We start from the raw sequence: 18,011 nt of genomic DNA on the forward strand, positions 1-18,011 counted from the left end.
CATGCAAAAGAGCAGCTAGGTTTTTGGTGACAGAGAAACACCTTTCATGCATCATAGCTCGTCGCCTATCATGTTTAGTTCAATGGCCACATTGTCCCTATGATTGTTGTGGATACTAGCCTCGTTCATACAATAGGCACATTAACACATGGAAATCTTCCAAGCACTATTTGTTATCCGTAAAGTTTTGTATGATAAATACAAGTGAAGAGCTCAACAACTTTGTGGATACTAGCCTCGTTCATGCAACTTTGTCCCTATGATTTATAATAAAGGTATCATCGTTGCTTGAGCTAGCTCGCGACATTCTGCACCTTTCAATTCCCCCAATGATCTGCTAAACATGCAAAACTGACATTCAAATCAACAAATGAGAACCGAACTACAATTCATAGGCTTCATAATTTTCTAAAGTAGGAGGGTGGGAAGAAAAAACTCAAAAGTAGTACCTGACTCCCAGGAAACAAACACTAAACCTAAAGAGTAGTTTTACTTACCTCTCATGTAAAAAGAGAAGGTAAGAGGGACCATGTTAAAATTGCCCAAACCTACAAATGTTGTTGGGGCGTGAAGTCTCCTTGCCAATCTTCCATGGGTTATCGGTGTTGACGCTTGGTGTAGTGTTTTTGTCGAAACGATGGTGAGCTCTTCTAAGAAAAAAAATGATGATGAGGTGAACAACGTTGTATCATGGGCAGTACTACAAATAAGTATGGCATCCACCTATTTTTCCTATAAGAGGTTCTTATGGCAAGCAAGCTAAGGCAATGGTAGTTGGCAAGACTTTCGCTCTCCAATTTGTCAAAGAAGTACAATGCAAAACTGAAAAATGCAATGAAATGAACGAGGGAGAGGTTAGATTATGAGGGCCTGGTGGAATAAAGCTTGAAGGCTCAACGACCTTGGTCTATGCAAAATAATCATGAGGAGTAAACATAATTCTAACCAAGTGACTAGTCGGAAACATACTTATCTAACACCATCTAGAGGTTGCACTAATCAATCTTTGCACAACAACTTGCCACGACTATAGCTCTAACCAGTTCTGTTATTTGCTAAAGAGTCTTTTTGGTTAATTTGTACAAGCTCATAGGGCATGAGTGCAAACTAACTGTTCACACATCGTAGTTCAAGCTCTCCACCACACACACAAAAAGAGTTCAAGCTATACACGTCTGAACCAATTCATAGCTTGGCCACACCTCCGAGCCTCTCCCTCATCTTGGAGAGCCTGCAATGAGATGAGTAAGCACAATATTACTAAAATCAAATGAGAGAGGGGTGGGGAGGATTACCACAATGCAGCATGGAGAGGCATAGAGGAATTAGCACTGTCGTCATGCTCTTGTTCTCAGCCACCGTGGCTCCATCGTTCCCTAAGCACTTTAAATATATGCATGAAGACATAAAAAGAATGTGTATAAAAAAATCATCATGTATAACACACACAAAAAGTGTACCATATATTGTTTGGGTAGTAATAGCCATGTTTCTTGAAGTAATTTACCGCGGTCCCATGAAAGATCGAAAAAGTGAAAATTGCCATGGATCATATGTAAAGTAAAATTTCAAGAAAATTAGAGTAAATTGCCATAGTCCCATCAAGTTAATTTGGCATGAAAAAAATTTGACATAGCGATTATATTGACATGTATGTAAAGGTTAAGACTTGTCGTGGCAATATAGGTAAACTTGCCATGTCAAAAAGGTAAAGATTGACATGGCAAAATAAGAAGTAAATTTTTCACAGAAAAAAGAAAGAGGTTAAAAAATAATTTTTCGATGTCAATATAGGAAAAATTGCCATGGCAAATTCAAAGAAAAAATTGCCATCCTTTATTTTTCCCATTTGAAGGACCTATATTGCCGTGGCAATATAGGTAAGCTTGCCATGTCAAAAAGGTAAAAGTTGCCATGGCAAAATAGAAAGTAAAACTTTCACACAAAAATAGAGGTTAAAAAGAAATTGCCATGGCGTTATAGATAAATTTGCCATACCAATATAGCAAAATTGCCATGCCAAAATAAAAGAAAAAATTGCCATCTTTATTTTTCATTTGAAGGACCTATATTGCCGTGGCAATATAGGTAAATTTACCATGTCAAAAGGGTAAAATTGCCATGGCAAAAAAAGTGGATTTTTCACCAAAAAACAACACTTGCCATGGCCAAAAAACATTTTTTTATGAAGGCAAAAAATCATTAAAATGTTGCCATGACAAATTTATTTCTTCTAGATAAATACTTTTGCCATGGCAAATTCACGCACAAATTTTTTGATAAAAATTACCAAATCTTGCCATATTATTTCGGAATTTTGCCATGGCAAATTCACTATATGGCCCATGGCAAATTTCTTTCTTTCAGATGAATATTTTTTTGCCATGGCAAATTCACGCATGTTTTTTTAGATAAAAATTACTAAAAATTCCCATATTACTTGCAAATTTTGCATTGACAAAAAATGTTACATATCCATCTGCCGTCAGTGCGTACTGGGATTTTCCCAGCGCAACTACAGATTGTACCTATACTAAACCAAACCTACAGATTGGAATTTACCATGGTAAATGTCGGTTGAAAATTGCCATGACAACTCTGAAAAATGTAAGATGGTTGACCAGAACAGCTCTTCTTGCATAGATGGCAAACTGTATGAATGTGTCATGGTAAAAATTCTTCTCCCTAAGCAAACAACATGGCACAAATACAGTGGGGGCGCATATAAAACATATAAACTTGCCATCACTGGAAAATGCCCATGGCAACTACAAATTATCCACACCAATTCTAAAACCAAAAGCAAAATTTACAGATTGAAAATTGTACTCAGATGATTGATCCAACAAAGATCATCGCCCAGCTCCCGTATTCACGAACACACAAACACACAAATTTTGAGGGAGGAAAACAAACACATGGGTAGTAGGGAATGAGGCCTTGAGTTCAGTTCCATGGCATCGGGTGCTGGAGGAGCACGACGCAGACGAGCGGCCTCCTGAGGTGGAACAACAGGGCCTCCGTTACATACGCATGAGGAAAGCTCGGCGGCTACTCGGAGGCGACGGAATACCTGGGTCGGGGTGAATCCTAGCGAGTAGTTCCCCATCGGCGTCGCACGAGGAAGACGACGCCCCCAACAAAGGAGCAGCTCCGGCTCGGGGTGAATCCCGGCGAGTAGATCCCCATCGGCGCCGCATGAAGAAGACGGCGTCCCCGCCAATGAGCAGCTCGGCTGCGAGCCGCGGTGTCAGCGTCCTCCCCTACACCATTACATTGATTAGACAATGTGCTCCTCTTGGGGTTTCAGCCGCACTAAAGCATTGGGAACCAGCCGCTACAAATATGTGTGGAGATGGCAACGAGGGAATTCCCTAGCTGACGCTCATTAGAAGTGTTCCACCAATCCTAGTTTTGGGAACCTGCTTGAAGGTTCCAGCCAGTTTTTTCCGGTTTTGGGAACCTTCTAGTAGGTTCTAGAACCGGTTTTTTCTTTTCTTGTTCCGTTTTTCTTTCTTTCTTTTTTCCTGTTTGTTTATTCTTTTATCTCTTTTTTCGTGTTCTTTTTTCCTTTTTTTTGTGTTTTTGAAAAAATGTTCTTAAATTTCAAAAAATGTTTTGATTTATCATAAAAATGTTCTTTTTTCTTTCTCTTCCATTTTTTGTTTCTTTTCCAAACAATTATAAATAAAAAACCATTTTTTTCTAAAAATGTTCGTGTTTTTTAAATTTTGTTCGGAATCTCAAAAACTGTTCGCGATTACAAACTTTGTTCTTATATTCAAAAAAATGTTCCAGTTACAAAATTTGTTCTCACATTTCAAAAAAATGTTCGTGTTTCCAAAATATGTTCATATTTTTCAAAAAAGTTCAAAAACTTGGAAATTTGTTCACTTATTTAAAAAATGTTCTAGATTTAAAAAATTGTTCATATTTCCAATTTTTGTTCGAAATTTACTCTATTTTTTTCATAAAAATGTTGTTTTTTTTTCAAAATTTGTTCTTGTTTTTGCAAAAAATGTTCGAAATTTGCAAAAATTGTTCGCTTTTAAATAATGTGCAGAATTTAAGAAATGTTCAATTTCTTTATGCTTTTCGAAAAATGTTTTGAAATTACGAAAATTTTCACATTTTTTTAAAACTATTTTTATGAAGGCCGGTTCACAAATACAGATCTCTGCAGGCCGGAACACTGCAGTGCCAGCCTTTTTTTTCAGAGAAGGCCGGTTGTTACAGCGCCGTCCACTACAGTGTTGATCGCAACAGGCCCGTGCTCCCACTTCACTCGCTGCGTCACAAATGGGCCGACCCAGTCGCGGCGCACCCTGTGCGAAGGGGCGACCATTTGACGCACCGAGCGTTGTATAGGTGCTGCTGGCAACAAGTGGATACGGCGCAGCACGCGCTGCGAAGTAAGCGGGCGCGCACCCCCCGCTCCCCTTCTGCACCGGCCCATGTGTGGCCGGGACATCGCCTGTTTTTTTAAAGATGTTTCCTTTTTTTTCCTTTTATTCTTTTCTTTTTTCAATAATTCAGGATATCAAAAGGTCCTAAATTTCATAAAAGTTGCTAATTTTGAATTAAACAATCATGATTTCAAAAAAATATTCATGATTTCAAAAAAGATGCTCGGTAATTCAAAAATTGTTCATGAATCTGGCAAAAAATGTTCATGATTTCAAAATATGTTCGTGAAATTGAAAAATGTTCACAAAATTTGTAAAAAATGTTCATGGTTTCAAAAAATGATCGTGAAATTGAAAAATGTTCACGAATTTGTAAAAAATGTTAATGATTTCAAAAAGTTGCCTAGAATTTTAAAAATGTTCATGGTTGAAAAAAATATCCATGATTTTAAAATTTGTTCGTGAATTCGAAAAAAATTCAGGAATTTATAAGAAATGTTCATGATTTCAAAAAATTGTCTCAAATTTGAAAATGTTCATGATTCAAAAAAAATGTTCATGAGTTTTAGAAAAAATGTTCACGTATTTGAAAACATGTTCATCATTTAAGAGAATGTTCATAAAGTTCTAAAAAATGTTCAAAACTATGGAAAAACGTTCGCAATTTATAAAAAAATGTCCACGGTTTCAAAAAAATGTACATGATTTAAGAGAATGTTCAAAAAAATTTGTCAAAATAAAACCATGATTTCCAACAAAATGTTCATCTTTGAAAAAAAAGTCATGATTTCAAAAAATTGTCTTAGATTTAAAAAATGTTCACGATTCAAAAAATGTTCATGAGTTTTAGAAAAATGTTTACAAATTTGAAAACATGTGCATCATTTAAGAGAATGTTCATAAAGTTCTAAAAATTGTTCACGATTTTGAAAAAATGTCCATGAGTTATAAAAAACAAGAATAAAAATGAAAACAGAATAACAGAAAAAATAAAAAAAATAAAACAGAAAAAAGATGAAAAACGGAAAAAAAGGAAAAAAGGAAAATAAAGAAAAATAGAAAAGGAAAGAAAAAACCCGGTTCAGGGAATGTTCTGGAACCTTCCCAAAACCGGTTGTGTGGGAAACCCCGAAATGGGCCGCTTGGACGGACTTGCGGCTTCGGCCGAGGCTCTCTGGCTCATGTTCATCATCTCCTTCCTCTGATTCCCTTTCTATTGAGGTTCTCCTGTAATTCGAAGCTGTAATCGGTGAATTAGTGATGAACTGAGAGGAATAGTAGTGTGATAAAACACGCGGGGCCTCGTCCACCTCCTGGTTGACGTCCATGATCCATCCAGCCATGATACTCCAAGTCGAAACCATCCTTCGCTGTCGCTGGTACTTCTCCGAATCCACTCGCTAGTCGCTCCTTTCTCCTGGAGGCCTAACCGCGCCCCCTGCCTGTTTTTCCCGTTTGGAATTGCGGCAGAGGCGGTGTGAGACGGGGCCGGAGTTCGCAGAAACGCCGCGCCCGCAAGGCGTTTGTGGAAATGCCGCAGGGGGAAGGAAAGCCATTGTATCCTGAGACGCCACTTAGAGTGGATCAGAGGATGGTTGTGCAAGTGCCACAACCAGCGGCATAGTTCAGTTAGAATCCGGCGATGGCTTATTCCGTTCTCCGTCGGCTGCTTTGCTTAGTCGTCTGGTGGTCAACAGTGCACCGACAAGACCGTATTCTGATGAAGCAACATTGGGTCTATGAGCTGTATCAGTGGAGATCTTCTCTGCAGCATAGGGATTTGAGAAAATGTCGCAGGAGGAAATCCGCCGGTCAGATGGATGGTTCTCGGACTCTGTCCAGCGAGGGAGGAGGAAAACTTCAACTTTTCTTTCTTGGTGCGCGCGTACAAGGTGGAAATCCAGTGCCTATGACTACAGTTGTGCAATGTCCACCTTCTAGTGAATTCCTACTTTTGAGCGGCACATCACGGGAACCTTCGTGGCAAAGTCTCATTGTCATCATATTCACAATCTTTATCTTTATCTTTATCTTTACCTACTAATAAAGCAGATATTGCTTCTGGTCGTCCGTCATTAGTATTTTTGCAAAAAAGCCCTCGAAGTTTACACAAATCAACCCGCAGACCAAATCGAATCGGTACGAGGAAAAAATAAACACAGCCATGCTCTGCCTCACGGCTCTCCGCCCCGCCCCACACACCTCCGGCCATGCCCCGCGCGCCGTCGACCGCCTCCTTCCTCTCCCAATCCCATCTTCTCCTCACACGCGACTTTCTTCGCCGTTCACGGCTCCCCTCGTCACGACCTCGCGGGAGGCAGAGGATGGGAGGGTGCGGCGCTGGCGGGCAGATCTGCGCCGCCAGGACTCGCCCGACCCGCGGGATGCTCGATCCAGTGACGCACCAGTCGCGGTCGTCGGCCCAGCCGACCGACGACGGAGATCGCAGCACCCTGCACCATCATTCTGCCTCAGCTCATCCTTCCTCTGCGCACCCGAGGTCCTCGATGTGTGCTGCCTGGAAGGGCTCGCGCTCGCCGCTCAACCAGAGCCACACGGCCATCCGTCGTCGTTGCACTCGCCGCCCCCTCTGCTCCTCCACCTCAACTTCGGACGCACGTGTATTTCTGTGCCCACCCCGTGCTACCAGAGGAAACTGCAGACCAGTCTCTCTGGATGACTTTTATTTTCTACTGAGGATCACGAGTTTGCACAGTTTCATGATGTCAAATTACTGCATATGTGGTGCTTCTTTTCAATAGGGATAGAATTAGCTGGTTATAGATTATGGATGTTCTCAGTTATTTTTTGCACACAAGGTGTTTGTGTGTTTGTCCGAGCCAGTTTCAGTCACAGATCCTTGAGGTAAACTCCCACATGAATACATCATGAGAGTAACTCTCCTTCCATATGATTCAAAAAATGGTATGATGGTGGGACTCAATCGGGTTGCCAGACTAATGTGGCGTTGGTGCGTGCATCTGGATGTGCGTCAGTATTCACAGCCAGAGGAAGTGGGTTGTTGCAGGCAGAGGCGGATTAGGATGAGTATGTCACGATTAGGACAGTTCTCTTGATCTTTATCGGAAAAATTTATAGTTTGCTTGATTTGTTTTGGTCTAGATTAGCAAAGCAGTGCACTGATATTTGTTTTGTGGTGTAGGAGCTTCAAGACAGCAGGGGCAGCAGGCTTCGCTCAACATATTCATCTATGATTTTCTCTCCGATTTTGAAATTATTTGGCCCCTATAGTCCCCTTGAGAAAAATCAGAGTATTTATGGACTATGCTCTATGGGTTGACAAATTTGATTGCAGGGGCTGGCAAAGTAAGTGCAGTGTCACCGTTGCACATATATTCAGGGCTAGATCAAAGTTCAGTCAGAAGAACATGACCAGGCAGGGTGCTTCATGCAGTATTGGGAGTGAGAACTGTATAATCAGTGTCGCCTCCACTCTTCCCCGCCCCTGTGCTTTTTCCTCGATGGAAATGCGGGCCACCACGCCGCTCACTTCGCGAGCAACCACTTCATCTCCAACCTGTCGTTGGAGAGCATTGCGGACCGAGCGGACAAACGACGAGGTGTAGCAGCACAACCTTGCCTCTTCCCCTTACTCTCCTTCACAAGCGAGCCAAAGACACCCCAAGTTGTGGCACCCATCTGAGGCCAGCCTTGCTTGGCATACATGGCTGCATACATGTGATTGGAAACATGCATGGAGGCTTGGGCCTGGATATGCAATTATGCGTTCCTAAGTTTTACTAATGCAATTCCTTTTTGAAAGATCCCTAAAATCATTTACCTTTTGCTCCTGAGAATTGTTTACTATTGTGAATTGTATCAATGGTCGAAATGGTCAATTAACGACATATACCGAGATACTATGAAACCCCTTCAGTAGATCGACTGAAATATGAACATTCTTGGCCCAAAGTTACAGGATTGAACCAATTAATTGCTAACCTCTTGGTTTTAATGATAATTGTTCTACCATGTGTTTTTCTTCTACTAGCATCCCATCCACAATGTCAATTGGAATTATATATATAGCTTAGACATTTAGTGTGATATATTCTGCGAGATGTGTTCAAATCACTGTATTTTTCCATGATATTGACAATTTTTCTTTGAATGTCTAAGTGAACGTTCTCTAAAATTTCATTCTCAGTTAAGTCTGGTCTTTCTTTGGGTAATTTATATAGTAAGGCCTGCAAGAATTGAATGCAGATCCACTATTCCCTGCCTCTGTATTTACTGCAATGCATATTTACCTGGAGCTAGCATCACATACTGTATGTCAAGTGCCAAGTCAGTTTTCACTAAATACAAATTAAAATATATATATGAACCTTTTCATTAGCTTTGGCTGCACTTTTCTGGATAATGTCAATATCAATATTTGTAAGTACTCTTATGAACTCATATGATGCATCTCCCACTTTTTTTATCTGCAAGGTATCTGACATAGTGTTTGGACAGACTTATTTCTGGTAGTAACTTCTCCATTGTGAAACTACTTTCGACTACAGTAGCTTGCGGACAATGTGGGCTACTACAAGACCGAGACCTGCATTAAAAGATGATTACATTTAGGAGTGAATGGTAAAGAAGGTTCTGATTTTGTTTAAATTGCAGTATATGTTTGAAAATATTTTTATTGATGCTCAAAGCATATCCTGTAGATGATTATGTGGAAAATAGTTCATCCTGCACAGTTTTCTTGGCAAGCTGGAACTTCCAGTTATACTGGTTGTATATTTGTGGGTTATAGACTTATAGTTGAAATTTTCAAATGATTAGATATTTTTGTAGTTGTAGTTGGATATACAAGTGCCTAAAACTGAGCTCGGCACTTCTTCACTAGAAGCTATGTTCACTGGCTTGATTTCTCCTATGAGATGTAGAATTTTTATTTCCGCTACATTCTTGTAGTCTCCTTTTTGGTTGTAGCTGCTTATCTATCAGAATATCTATGCATGTGTGGGTTTATGTTTCACTAACTGTCCTATAAATAATCTGAATTTCTTTCAATCGATTGGCTGTTTTGTAATTTTCGATCCATGTCCCATGGCATAGTTCCTCGACACCGGGTCAATCCTGGTTTATGAAAACATCAGGAGTCTGAACCATGCAGTCTACTCCATAGTGAACCACAGGTCTGAACCATGCATTCTTAACCCGGTCAACCATGTTTTGCCCGTGGTGAACCATGGGGTCTGAACCATGCTGCCTGAACCAGATCAACCGTATTTCTCTGTAGGTCGTCGAAATATGAGTCGGACCATGTCTTAAGGTTGTGGAAATGTGAGACGAACTAGGAAGTGAGAACTATGAAAAAAAAAATCACATCAGGAGCACAATCGTGGATAGTGATCAGCATATTATTATTCTAGGTGACCCAATATTTCTTGGTTAGAATGAAGGACTAAAGAGGGTCCAATTTATGTACAGGTGAAGAAAATCACCAAAATGGAAGGAGTTCTGTATTATGATCTATTACAATGTGCTTGAAGCAATACAGAACCATGATTGTACTTGGTATAGTACAAACTAAATGTACAATACAGACTTCCAAGTAGAATCTTTGGCCTATAGCTCACCTGTTGTCTGTCACTTCAGCAATTACTTGGGTGAGACAACCAATGTATAGATTAGCAATGCCGAAACGAAGATAATCACCCCTACTAAGGTAAAAATTGGGCTTGTTCACAACATCAAGTTAGACCTCTCAGCTCTTTTGATTGGATCGACTTCTTCTGACAATGGATACTCAATGCGCCGTGGGTTCCAGGTCACATATTTGTTCGGTGAGAACTCTGAGCATAGGGTCTTCTTCCCTTTCTTCTTAAAACTAGACCAAGCCTTATCCCAGTCGGTTGATGATGTGTCACCTGAAAAGTAAGATAGAGAAATGATTCAACCTGCAAACATGTTTTCATCGTAACCTGTTATAACAAACTATGCGCGACAGGACCTTTTTAATCTAACTTCAAAAAGGAACTTCACAATCCACCACTCATTATCCATCAAATTTATATCTATACATCTATATCAATACATCTATATCTATACATCTATACATCTATATCTATACATCTATACATAATAATAAAGTAAAGAGTGCTTTTGGCGGTACGTCACATAAATTGTCCTCAAAGTTGCAAAATATTACCCACCGATGGCATTTATAAGTTTTTTTTAGCAACATGATATCTTTTTTTTTTGAGAGAAAGCAACATGATATCTATAATAATAAGTGACATAAAAGGCTTTCACACAGGGGAATCCGCCGCCTGGGCTGGCCCACAGAGGACCTCCTATACTGCACGCTGGGAGAAGATGTGGTATGTCCGTTTGGCCCGGCCCATGTGTGGGTGACCTGTTTAACTTTTTAAATTTTTTATGTTTTCGTTTTTTTCTTCTTTAAATAATTTAGTACTTCAAAAAAGTTCCAAAAATATCAAAATAGAATTTAAAAGTAAAATTTTCAATAAATAATAAAATATTTGTGGATTCAAAAAATGTCGTAATGTTTTAAAAAATATTCACAATTTCGAAAAAATTGGTAAATAGAAAAATTCATGATTCTTTTAAAGTTCATGTATTAAAAAATGTTAACGGAATTCAACAAAATGTTTGCCAAAATGTTATCGATCGGTAGTGTAGCAAAATGTTGTCATGGTCTTTAGAGACTATAATTATTTTTTCTCCCGTTGCAACGCACGGGCCCTTTTGCTAGTGAAGATAAAAGGTCAGCAGAAACTTCCTGGGAATTTTGACGTTGCGTCTCTTTTTGTTCTTAACTGGTCACCCTTTCTCTGAATCAACAATTCCATGTGGCTGTCACATCATTGCAAGATTCCTAGGGAGATTTAGTCCAGATGTTTGACACTTGACTTTGAAATTCAGTCGAAATGTTTGACACTTGACTTTGAAATTTTTTTCTCATCAACGGGCCCAGCGGGAAGCCCCTTAGAAAATCATATATAAGATGCTGTGTTTCAGCACAAACTCCTTCGCAGCCTTTCACCAAGTTTTTCCATTGGGTTCTTATTTTGAGGAGGTGCTCTCCTTAGCACTTCTCTTGGAGGAGATGGCAACAAAGAGGTATTAAGCTAGACTACTTAATGCACATCCTCTCGAAATTATTAACTGAACCGAGACTAATATGTGGTCAGTTAGAAGTATGGCCAGCTGGTATTTGTTTTGGTTCTTTTTGTAAGACCTTCCCACGCAATGCATACTTCAGCACTGTAAGTTTCAGATGCAACTGATCTGATATTAGATAGTAAGCTAGTCTTTCTTTCTTATTTACTATCTACGTCAGTAGTTTCTCCTGTCTTTCTCCTGTAGAATATCATATAAGCCTTGTTAATTGGAATCTTGATATTTTATTAATCGCCGGGCTACAATTTTCAGGATTGAAGCCAAAGCTGAGACAGTTGAATCAAGACTTCAGGGAGTAAACAGAAATTTGCCAGGAAATAAAGAACAATTAACAAGTAATTCTATTAATTAGTTACATCATTTAGGCCTTCTTCAAACAAACATTCTATATTTCATCATATAATTCTTCTCTGTTTTGTTTGCTCTCTTAATTTGCTTTGTTTGTGAGAAAAGGAGAAGAGTAGGGGAGGGCCCTACTCTAAATAATCTTGTTTTGGTTATGTAGGTAATAATCGGAAACACATGCTTTTATTAAGCATTATTATTGTAAATAAAGTTTGTACTTTTTCATGTCTATACCCTCTACTCCACTCTAAATAAATTATAGCTCATGGAAACTTAAGTATCAGGTCGTCTCTGTTTAAGCACCAACCAATATGGAAAATTTGACCTTTTCTTAGATTATGCTTTTATATTTCCCTGTAGCTCATAGGGAAGCACATATACGGAAAGGTAGTCTCGCATTTTAGTTGTAATGAGCATCTGAACTAGACTCCTCAATTAAGGAGGTTGTAAGATCCAAGAGAATAGTAGAGGGGAATGACCCTGATTTAACCGTGTCTGTGTCAGTTTTGGAAGAGTGATTAGTTTTTAGTTGGGTAGAAAGTTTATGGGCTTTGATAGGAATCAGTACCTCCCTACAAACTAGCAGGAACCGTTGCAAACTGATATGAGAACCTTCCGGTTCATGAACTACGGAAGTTTCCTGAAAATTGTAGGCGTGCTTTATTCTGTATCTTCACCTTGACCCCATGCCCAGTGCACTCTAGTTTGCAGTGAGCCATTGAATGTAACTCTTTTGTACCATCCGTAAAATACAGATGCAGCTATGTTATGTTCAGCCAAATATTACTTCTTACTGACAATAGCCATACCTTATTTACAAACTAATAATACGCATATATTTTCTTTTAAATACTATCTAATATGTACTGTACTCCATAATTAATGACAGGAAGCAATATTTTCTATGGATCACAAAAAAGCAAGGTTAAACGGCTTGCTGTGGGCAAGGACATACTTGTAAAACTATTCTGTGCTGCAAGACGTCCAAGATTATTGTTCTTTAATCTTTCTCAGGTTGAAAAGTTTACGGAAAATTTCAAATTGGATAACGTGGTTGGACGCGGTGCTTTTGGCTACGTTTACAAGGTATTTATGAACTAGCCTTAATTATTCTACAACTTTTTTTTTGTAGCCAGTTCAAGTATAACACTCGTACTATTAAGCTACTATCCTCAACAAAATGATGGAAGGAAATCATATAAAACTGAACGTGCCTTTCATTCCACAGTGAGTATTTTATCGCGATCCTAAATCTGGATAAATTATATTTGATTATGTACTAAGATTAGGTTCAGTTTTGGTTTCCTATGTAGATTTGTAATAGATTATGTACTCACTACTAAGACTATATTCAGTTTCGGTTTCTTATTCTGCAATTATATGAGTCTTGAGATCCCTTAAAAGAAGGGTCCTCAGATCTGCTATGCTTAGTGAAAAGACGCCTTAGATACATTTATCTTTCTGCATCCACCCCAAAAAAGTTGATTTCTGTTCTTTGAACTTGATATTGAGGTTTCAGGGAAAACTACCTAGCGGGGTTGAGATTGCGGTCAAAAGATTTGCAGCATCATCAACTCAAGGTTCAGCAGAATTTACTGCTGAGATTGAAACAATTGCAAATCTTCAACATAGGAATGTTATAAGGCTACTTGGGTTTTGCATTCAAAGAGAAAAGGACTTTCTGGGATTTCAAATTCAGCAGGAAGAGATGATTCTTGTTTACGAATACATGCCAAACAAGAGCTTGGCCTCTTTTCTATACGACTGTATTCACTGAGACTTCAATTTTAAATCTAGTGTTGAGCTTTGAAAGAAAATTTCCGTTACCATTATGGAAGTGTCATTCTGTTTGTTCATTCCTTTTTCAGATACAAGCACAGGAGAATCACTTAATTGGTCTAAGCGCCTCCATATAATTGAAGGGATAGCTCAGGGTCTTGTTTACCTGCATGACCTATCGTCTCACCAATGTGTTGTCCACATGGATTTGAAAGCCAGTGATATATTGTTAGATTATGAAATGAACCCTAAGATTTCTGATTTTGGGATGGCTAGGATATTACCTTCTAGCGGGACTGAAGGGACTTCGAAGACTGTTAAAGGCACAAGGTAAGAGTTGACCAAATAAACTAACCTTCTATGATATGAAGCTCCTTTGTTCACTTTATTTATCTCTGCTAATATGTCAATTCCGTTTTAATCTTGCAGTGGTTATATGGATCCTGAATATGTCAGGTTTGGGAAATTCTCAGTGAAGTCTGATGTGTATAGCTTTGGCATCATGATTCTTGAGATCATAAGTGGAAAGAAATGTCATTCCATATTATCCAATGGAAAAATGATGCATCTACCGATGCGTGTGAGTACAAACTTTTACCATTTGCTAAAATAGTTGAATTATATCTCATCTTACGTTTGTAGTAAAATCATTGTTGCTGGTTAGGACTCTTTTATGCTTGGAATTTGGAAACCTGTGTCACTAAAATTGGTAAAGAAAGAAAATGTTAAGAGCCAAGGTGTAAAATCAATGACTCTGTAGAGATTCAAGTTATTATCAATTCCACCATGGGATATCGAATTAGAACCAATAAGTTTGTGGCGAGATATTTATGTATGGGCACCACCTGTCATATTGGATTGAGAAAGTTGTGTCTGAGCTCCCATGCCGCTAGGCCTTCATATCGGATTCTACATTCCACATGAATAATGATGAGAGTTCTTTCAGGCCTGGATGCTATGGGAAGCAGGAAAGTCCCACGAGCTTGTTGATGTATCATCATCACCATGTAACAACCAACAAGCAGCTCAGATCACCAGATGCGTTCATGTGGCGCTACTGTGCATTCAAGACTATCCGAGGCAGAGGCCTACCATGCCGGATGTGCTTCTTATGCTGCATAGTGAGAGCGTCGGCTTGCCTACACCTAGCATGCCACCCAACCATCAAGCTGAAGCCCTGACGCTGGAGGGGTTCGGGGAGGTGAATGTACCATTACAACCTGTTCAGGAGATGGTCACTTCGTTTTTTTTGAAACAAGAGATGGTCACTTCGTAGTGCAGAGAGTTGCTGATAATCTCTGAATGCATTTGCAGGACTATCTTTTAGGAGTGGTATATTAATTGTACAGCCACTAGCTCGTCAGTAGCCAACAAATAAATATTGGTGCTCTGTGCCTTACAAAAAGTGGTGCCTGAATGTAACCTGAAATTCATACGATTTGTTTGCCTGACCAGGCAGGCCGAGGGACATGTTTGGTTGGTGGCCTTTGCCTGAGGAGAAAACGTAAAGTTCAAACCCGTGTTGTGGACGAGTTAACAGAAAAAGGAATAGTTTGCTTTCATCAAGCCAACCAAATCACATGCCATGGGGCTTTTATAGTACTCCACTCGTAAAGTAAATAAACTGGAAGTTGAAGTTGCTAACACTCTGTTAAGCCGATCTATAATTGTCATTTTGGTTTTCTATTCTAAATGCATTACCATTTTAGATTTCTATTCCAAATGCATTATCAAAGACGTAGTTCAATTTCTTAAGATAACTTCTTTTTACCATTAGTTACTTTACTAGTAGTAGATTTATTTGACATAATTATTTTGGCCATTATATTTGCATAAAAAACTACTACCTGTGTAACTTCCGTCCCAAAAAGCTAGTCGCTCAAGCTTTTTGGGACTGAGGAAGTTTAAAATGTTTTTAAATAGGAAAATTTCTTATGACATAAGCAGGAAAATAAACAAGTAATTATTGGTCAGAATCAACTTAAAAATATTGGTCAGAATCTTATATTCAAAACATATCAAAATGAGTCTCTCATTTTGGGAGAGGGAGTAACACAAAAGGATGGATACAACCCACCTCATCTGATCACTTCTTAACCTGCCCGGGGACACGCTTAAGTTTCTCCACATCCACATTTTTTTGTACTAGCCATCACGTCCACGTCCTTCATCATCAAAGACTTTGGCTGATGCACCCATAAAATTGCCACTCGATGATAAATGACCCCTACGGCTATGACTGTTGTAATACCGACCTTTCTCATGCAATGGGAACACACGCATGCAGAAAAATCTTCCGTGCACGATTTTGTATCCAGAAAGTTGCATACAATGTAAATGCAAGTGAATACTATTAGGGAACGTAGCATGCAATTTTAAAAAAAAATTATACGATCACGCAAGATTTATCCAGAAGATGCATAGCAACGAGAGGGGGAGAGTGTGTCTACGTATTCTCGTAGACCGAAAGCAGAAGCGTTAGGTTAACGCGGTTGATGTAGTCAAACATCTTCACGATCCAACCGATCTAGTACCGAACGTACGACACCTCCGAGTTCAGCACACGTTCAGCTCGATGACGTCCCTCGAACTCTTGATCCAACAGAGGGTTGAGGGAGAGTTTCAAATCAGCACGACGGCAATGATGACGATGTTGATGATGTGATCCGCACAGGGCTTCGCCTAAGCACTACGATGATACTATCAGAGGAGTAAACGGTGGAGGGGGGCACCGCACACGGCTAAGACAATATTGTGCCTTTGGGGTGCCCCCTTGCCCCCGTATATAAAGGAGGGAGGAGGAAGCCCGCGGCCAGGAGGGGCACGCAGTGGGGATTCGGCCCCCCACCTTTTTCCTTTTTTCCGGAGTAGCAAAGGGGGAAAGAGAGAGGGAGTAGGCACTACTAGAGAAAAGCCTATACACAGAAAGTTACTAGTAGCGAGGGTTAAAAACCCTCGCTACTGCTACTTACCAGTAGCGCAGGTTTTTAAACCTCGCTACTACTAAGCTGATAGCAGTAGCGCGGGTTTTTAACCCTCGCTACTACTAAGCGGTCTCTACCGCGCCCCCCGGGACATGCCATAGTAGTAGCACGGGTTTTTAAAACCTCGCTACTACTAAGTTTGATAGCAGTAGCGTTGGTTTTTAGCCCTCGCTGCTACTAAGTGGTGCCATAGTAGTAGCGAGGGGGTAAAAAACCGCGCTACTACTAAAGGTCCCATTTTCAAACTCTACCCCCCCCCTTGGATCGCCTTTTCAGTTTTAAAAAAATAAAATAAAATGATGAAAATGTCAAAAAAATAAAAGAAAATAAGTTTCCCATGTGATATGTGGTCTAGTTGTTGGGAAAATTTGCAAATATGAATTTCGACTTTATTTGCAAAATCTCTCGAGAATTTGTAAAAATGGGCATAACTTTTGCATACTAACTCGGATGAAAAAGTTTTTTATATCCAAATTTAACTGGGGTAACCCCGTTAAACATTTTCAAAATCCTAAAAAACATAACAGAAAAAAAGTTACGGGGCTTTTAAGATCTAGAGTGGAAAAAATCGAAAAAATTTCAAACTATGTGGTCAAACTGTGGTCAAACAATGGTCAAACTAATTATTCTAGAATATTAGTGTTACTAAATAATTATTTTAGTTTTTCTGAATTTTAGTCAAATCTGGTCAAACTATGGCCAAACTGTGGTCAAACTAATTATTCAAGAAATATTAGTGTTACTAATTTTTTAGAACAATAGTTTCAAACTCAAATAGTGAAATGTGTGACTTCATGCTCAAGCTAAATTCCCGAGGTTAATAGGATTGACATCTTACTATTGTCAGGAAAACAACAAGTGCAGACTTGGAAACGAGGGAGAATAGAACCCGGAAGTTAAGCGTGCTCAGGCTGGAGTAGTGAGAGGATGGGTGACCGTCCGGGAAGTTAGATGATTTGGAATGATGAGGGGTGATTAGAGATTTGAGGTTAAAATAATTCAGAAATTTGAAAATTAAGGGAAAAAATCGAAATATTTTTTCGAAAAAATTCAAAAAAAACCCGCGCTGGTAGTAATAGCGCGGGTTTTTACCCACGCTACTACTAAAGGACGTAGTAGTAGCGCGGGTGGCACCCGCGCTACTGCTATAAGTTAGCTGTAGCGCCTTATTAGTAGCGCCGGCCCCTGCGCTGCTAATAGGCCCAAAACCCGCGCTGCTGCTAGGCTTTTCCCTAGTAGTGAGGAGAGGGAAAGAGGGGGGGCGCCCCCCACCCCTTGTCCAATTCGGATTGGCAAGGGGGGTGGGGGCGCCACCTCCTATGGCCGACCC

General features: G+C 39.6%; 1 protein-coding gene across 5 annotated transcripts; it reads left to right on the forward strand.

Annotated features, from left to right (window-relative positions):
- The first annotated feature begins 6,607 nt into the window (after positions 1 to 6,607).
- Positions 6,608 to 15,219, forward strand: LOC119341159 (putative cysteine-rich receptor-like protein kinase 20). 5 transcript variants are annotated; one of them, XM_037613032.1, is made up of 8 exons: positions 6,608 to 7,987; positions 8,886 to 9,008; positions 11,826 to 11,908; positions 12,808 to 13,004; positions 13,438 to 13,684; positions 13,787 to 14,027; positions 14,127 to 14,277; positions 14,644 to 15,219. In XM_037613032.1, the coding sequence occupies exons 2-8, from the start codon at positions 8,986 to 8,988 to the stop codon at positions 14,971 to 14,973; spliced, it is 1,272 nt and encodes a 423-aa protein (XP_037468929.1). In that variant the 5' UTR covers positions 6,608 to 7,987; positions 8,886 to 8,985; the 3' UTR covers positions 14,974 to 15,219. The 5 variants fall into 5 exon arrangements, 4 of the variants coding, with proteins under 4 accessions (XP_037468929.1, XP_037468928.1, XP_037468930.1 ...); XM_037613031.1 differs by having other exon boundaries at positions 6,608 to 7,454; positions 7,570 to 9,008; XM_037613033.1 differs by lacking the exons at positions 6,608 to 7,987; positions 8,886 to 9,008 and adding exons at positions 11,030 to 11,513; positions 11,585 to 11,659.
- Positions 15,220 to 18,011: the final 2,792 nt, after the last annotated feature.

The sequence above is a fragment of the Triticum dicoccoides genome, chromosome 7B (genome assembly GCF_002162155.2).
Source record: "Triticum dicoccoides isolate Atlit2015 ecotype Zavitan chromosome 7B, WEW_v2.0, whole genome shotgun sequence".
NCBI lineage: Eukaryota > Viridiplantae > Streptophyta > Magnoliopsida > Poales > Poaceae > Triticum > Triticum dicoccoides.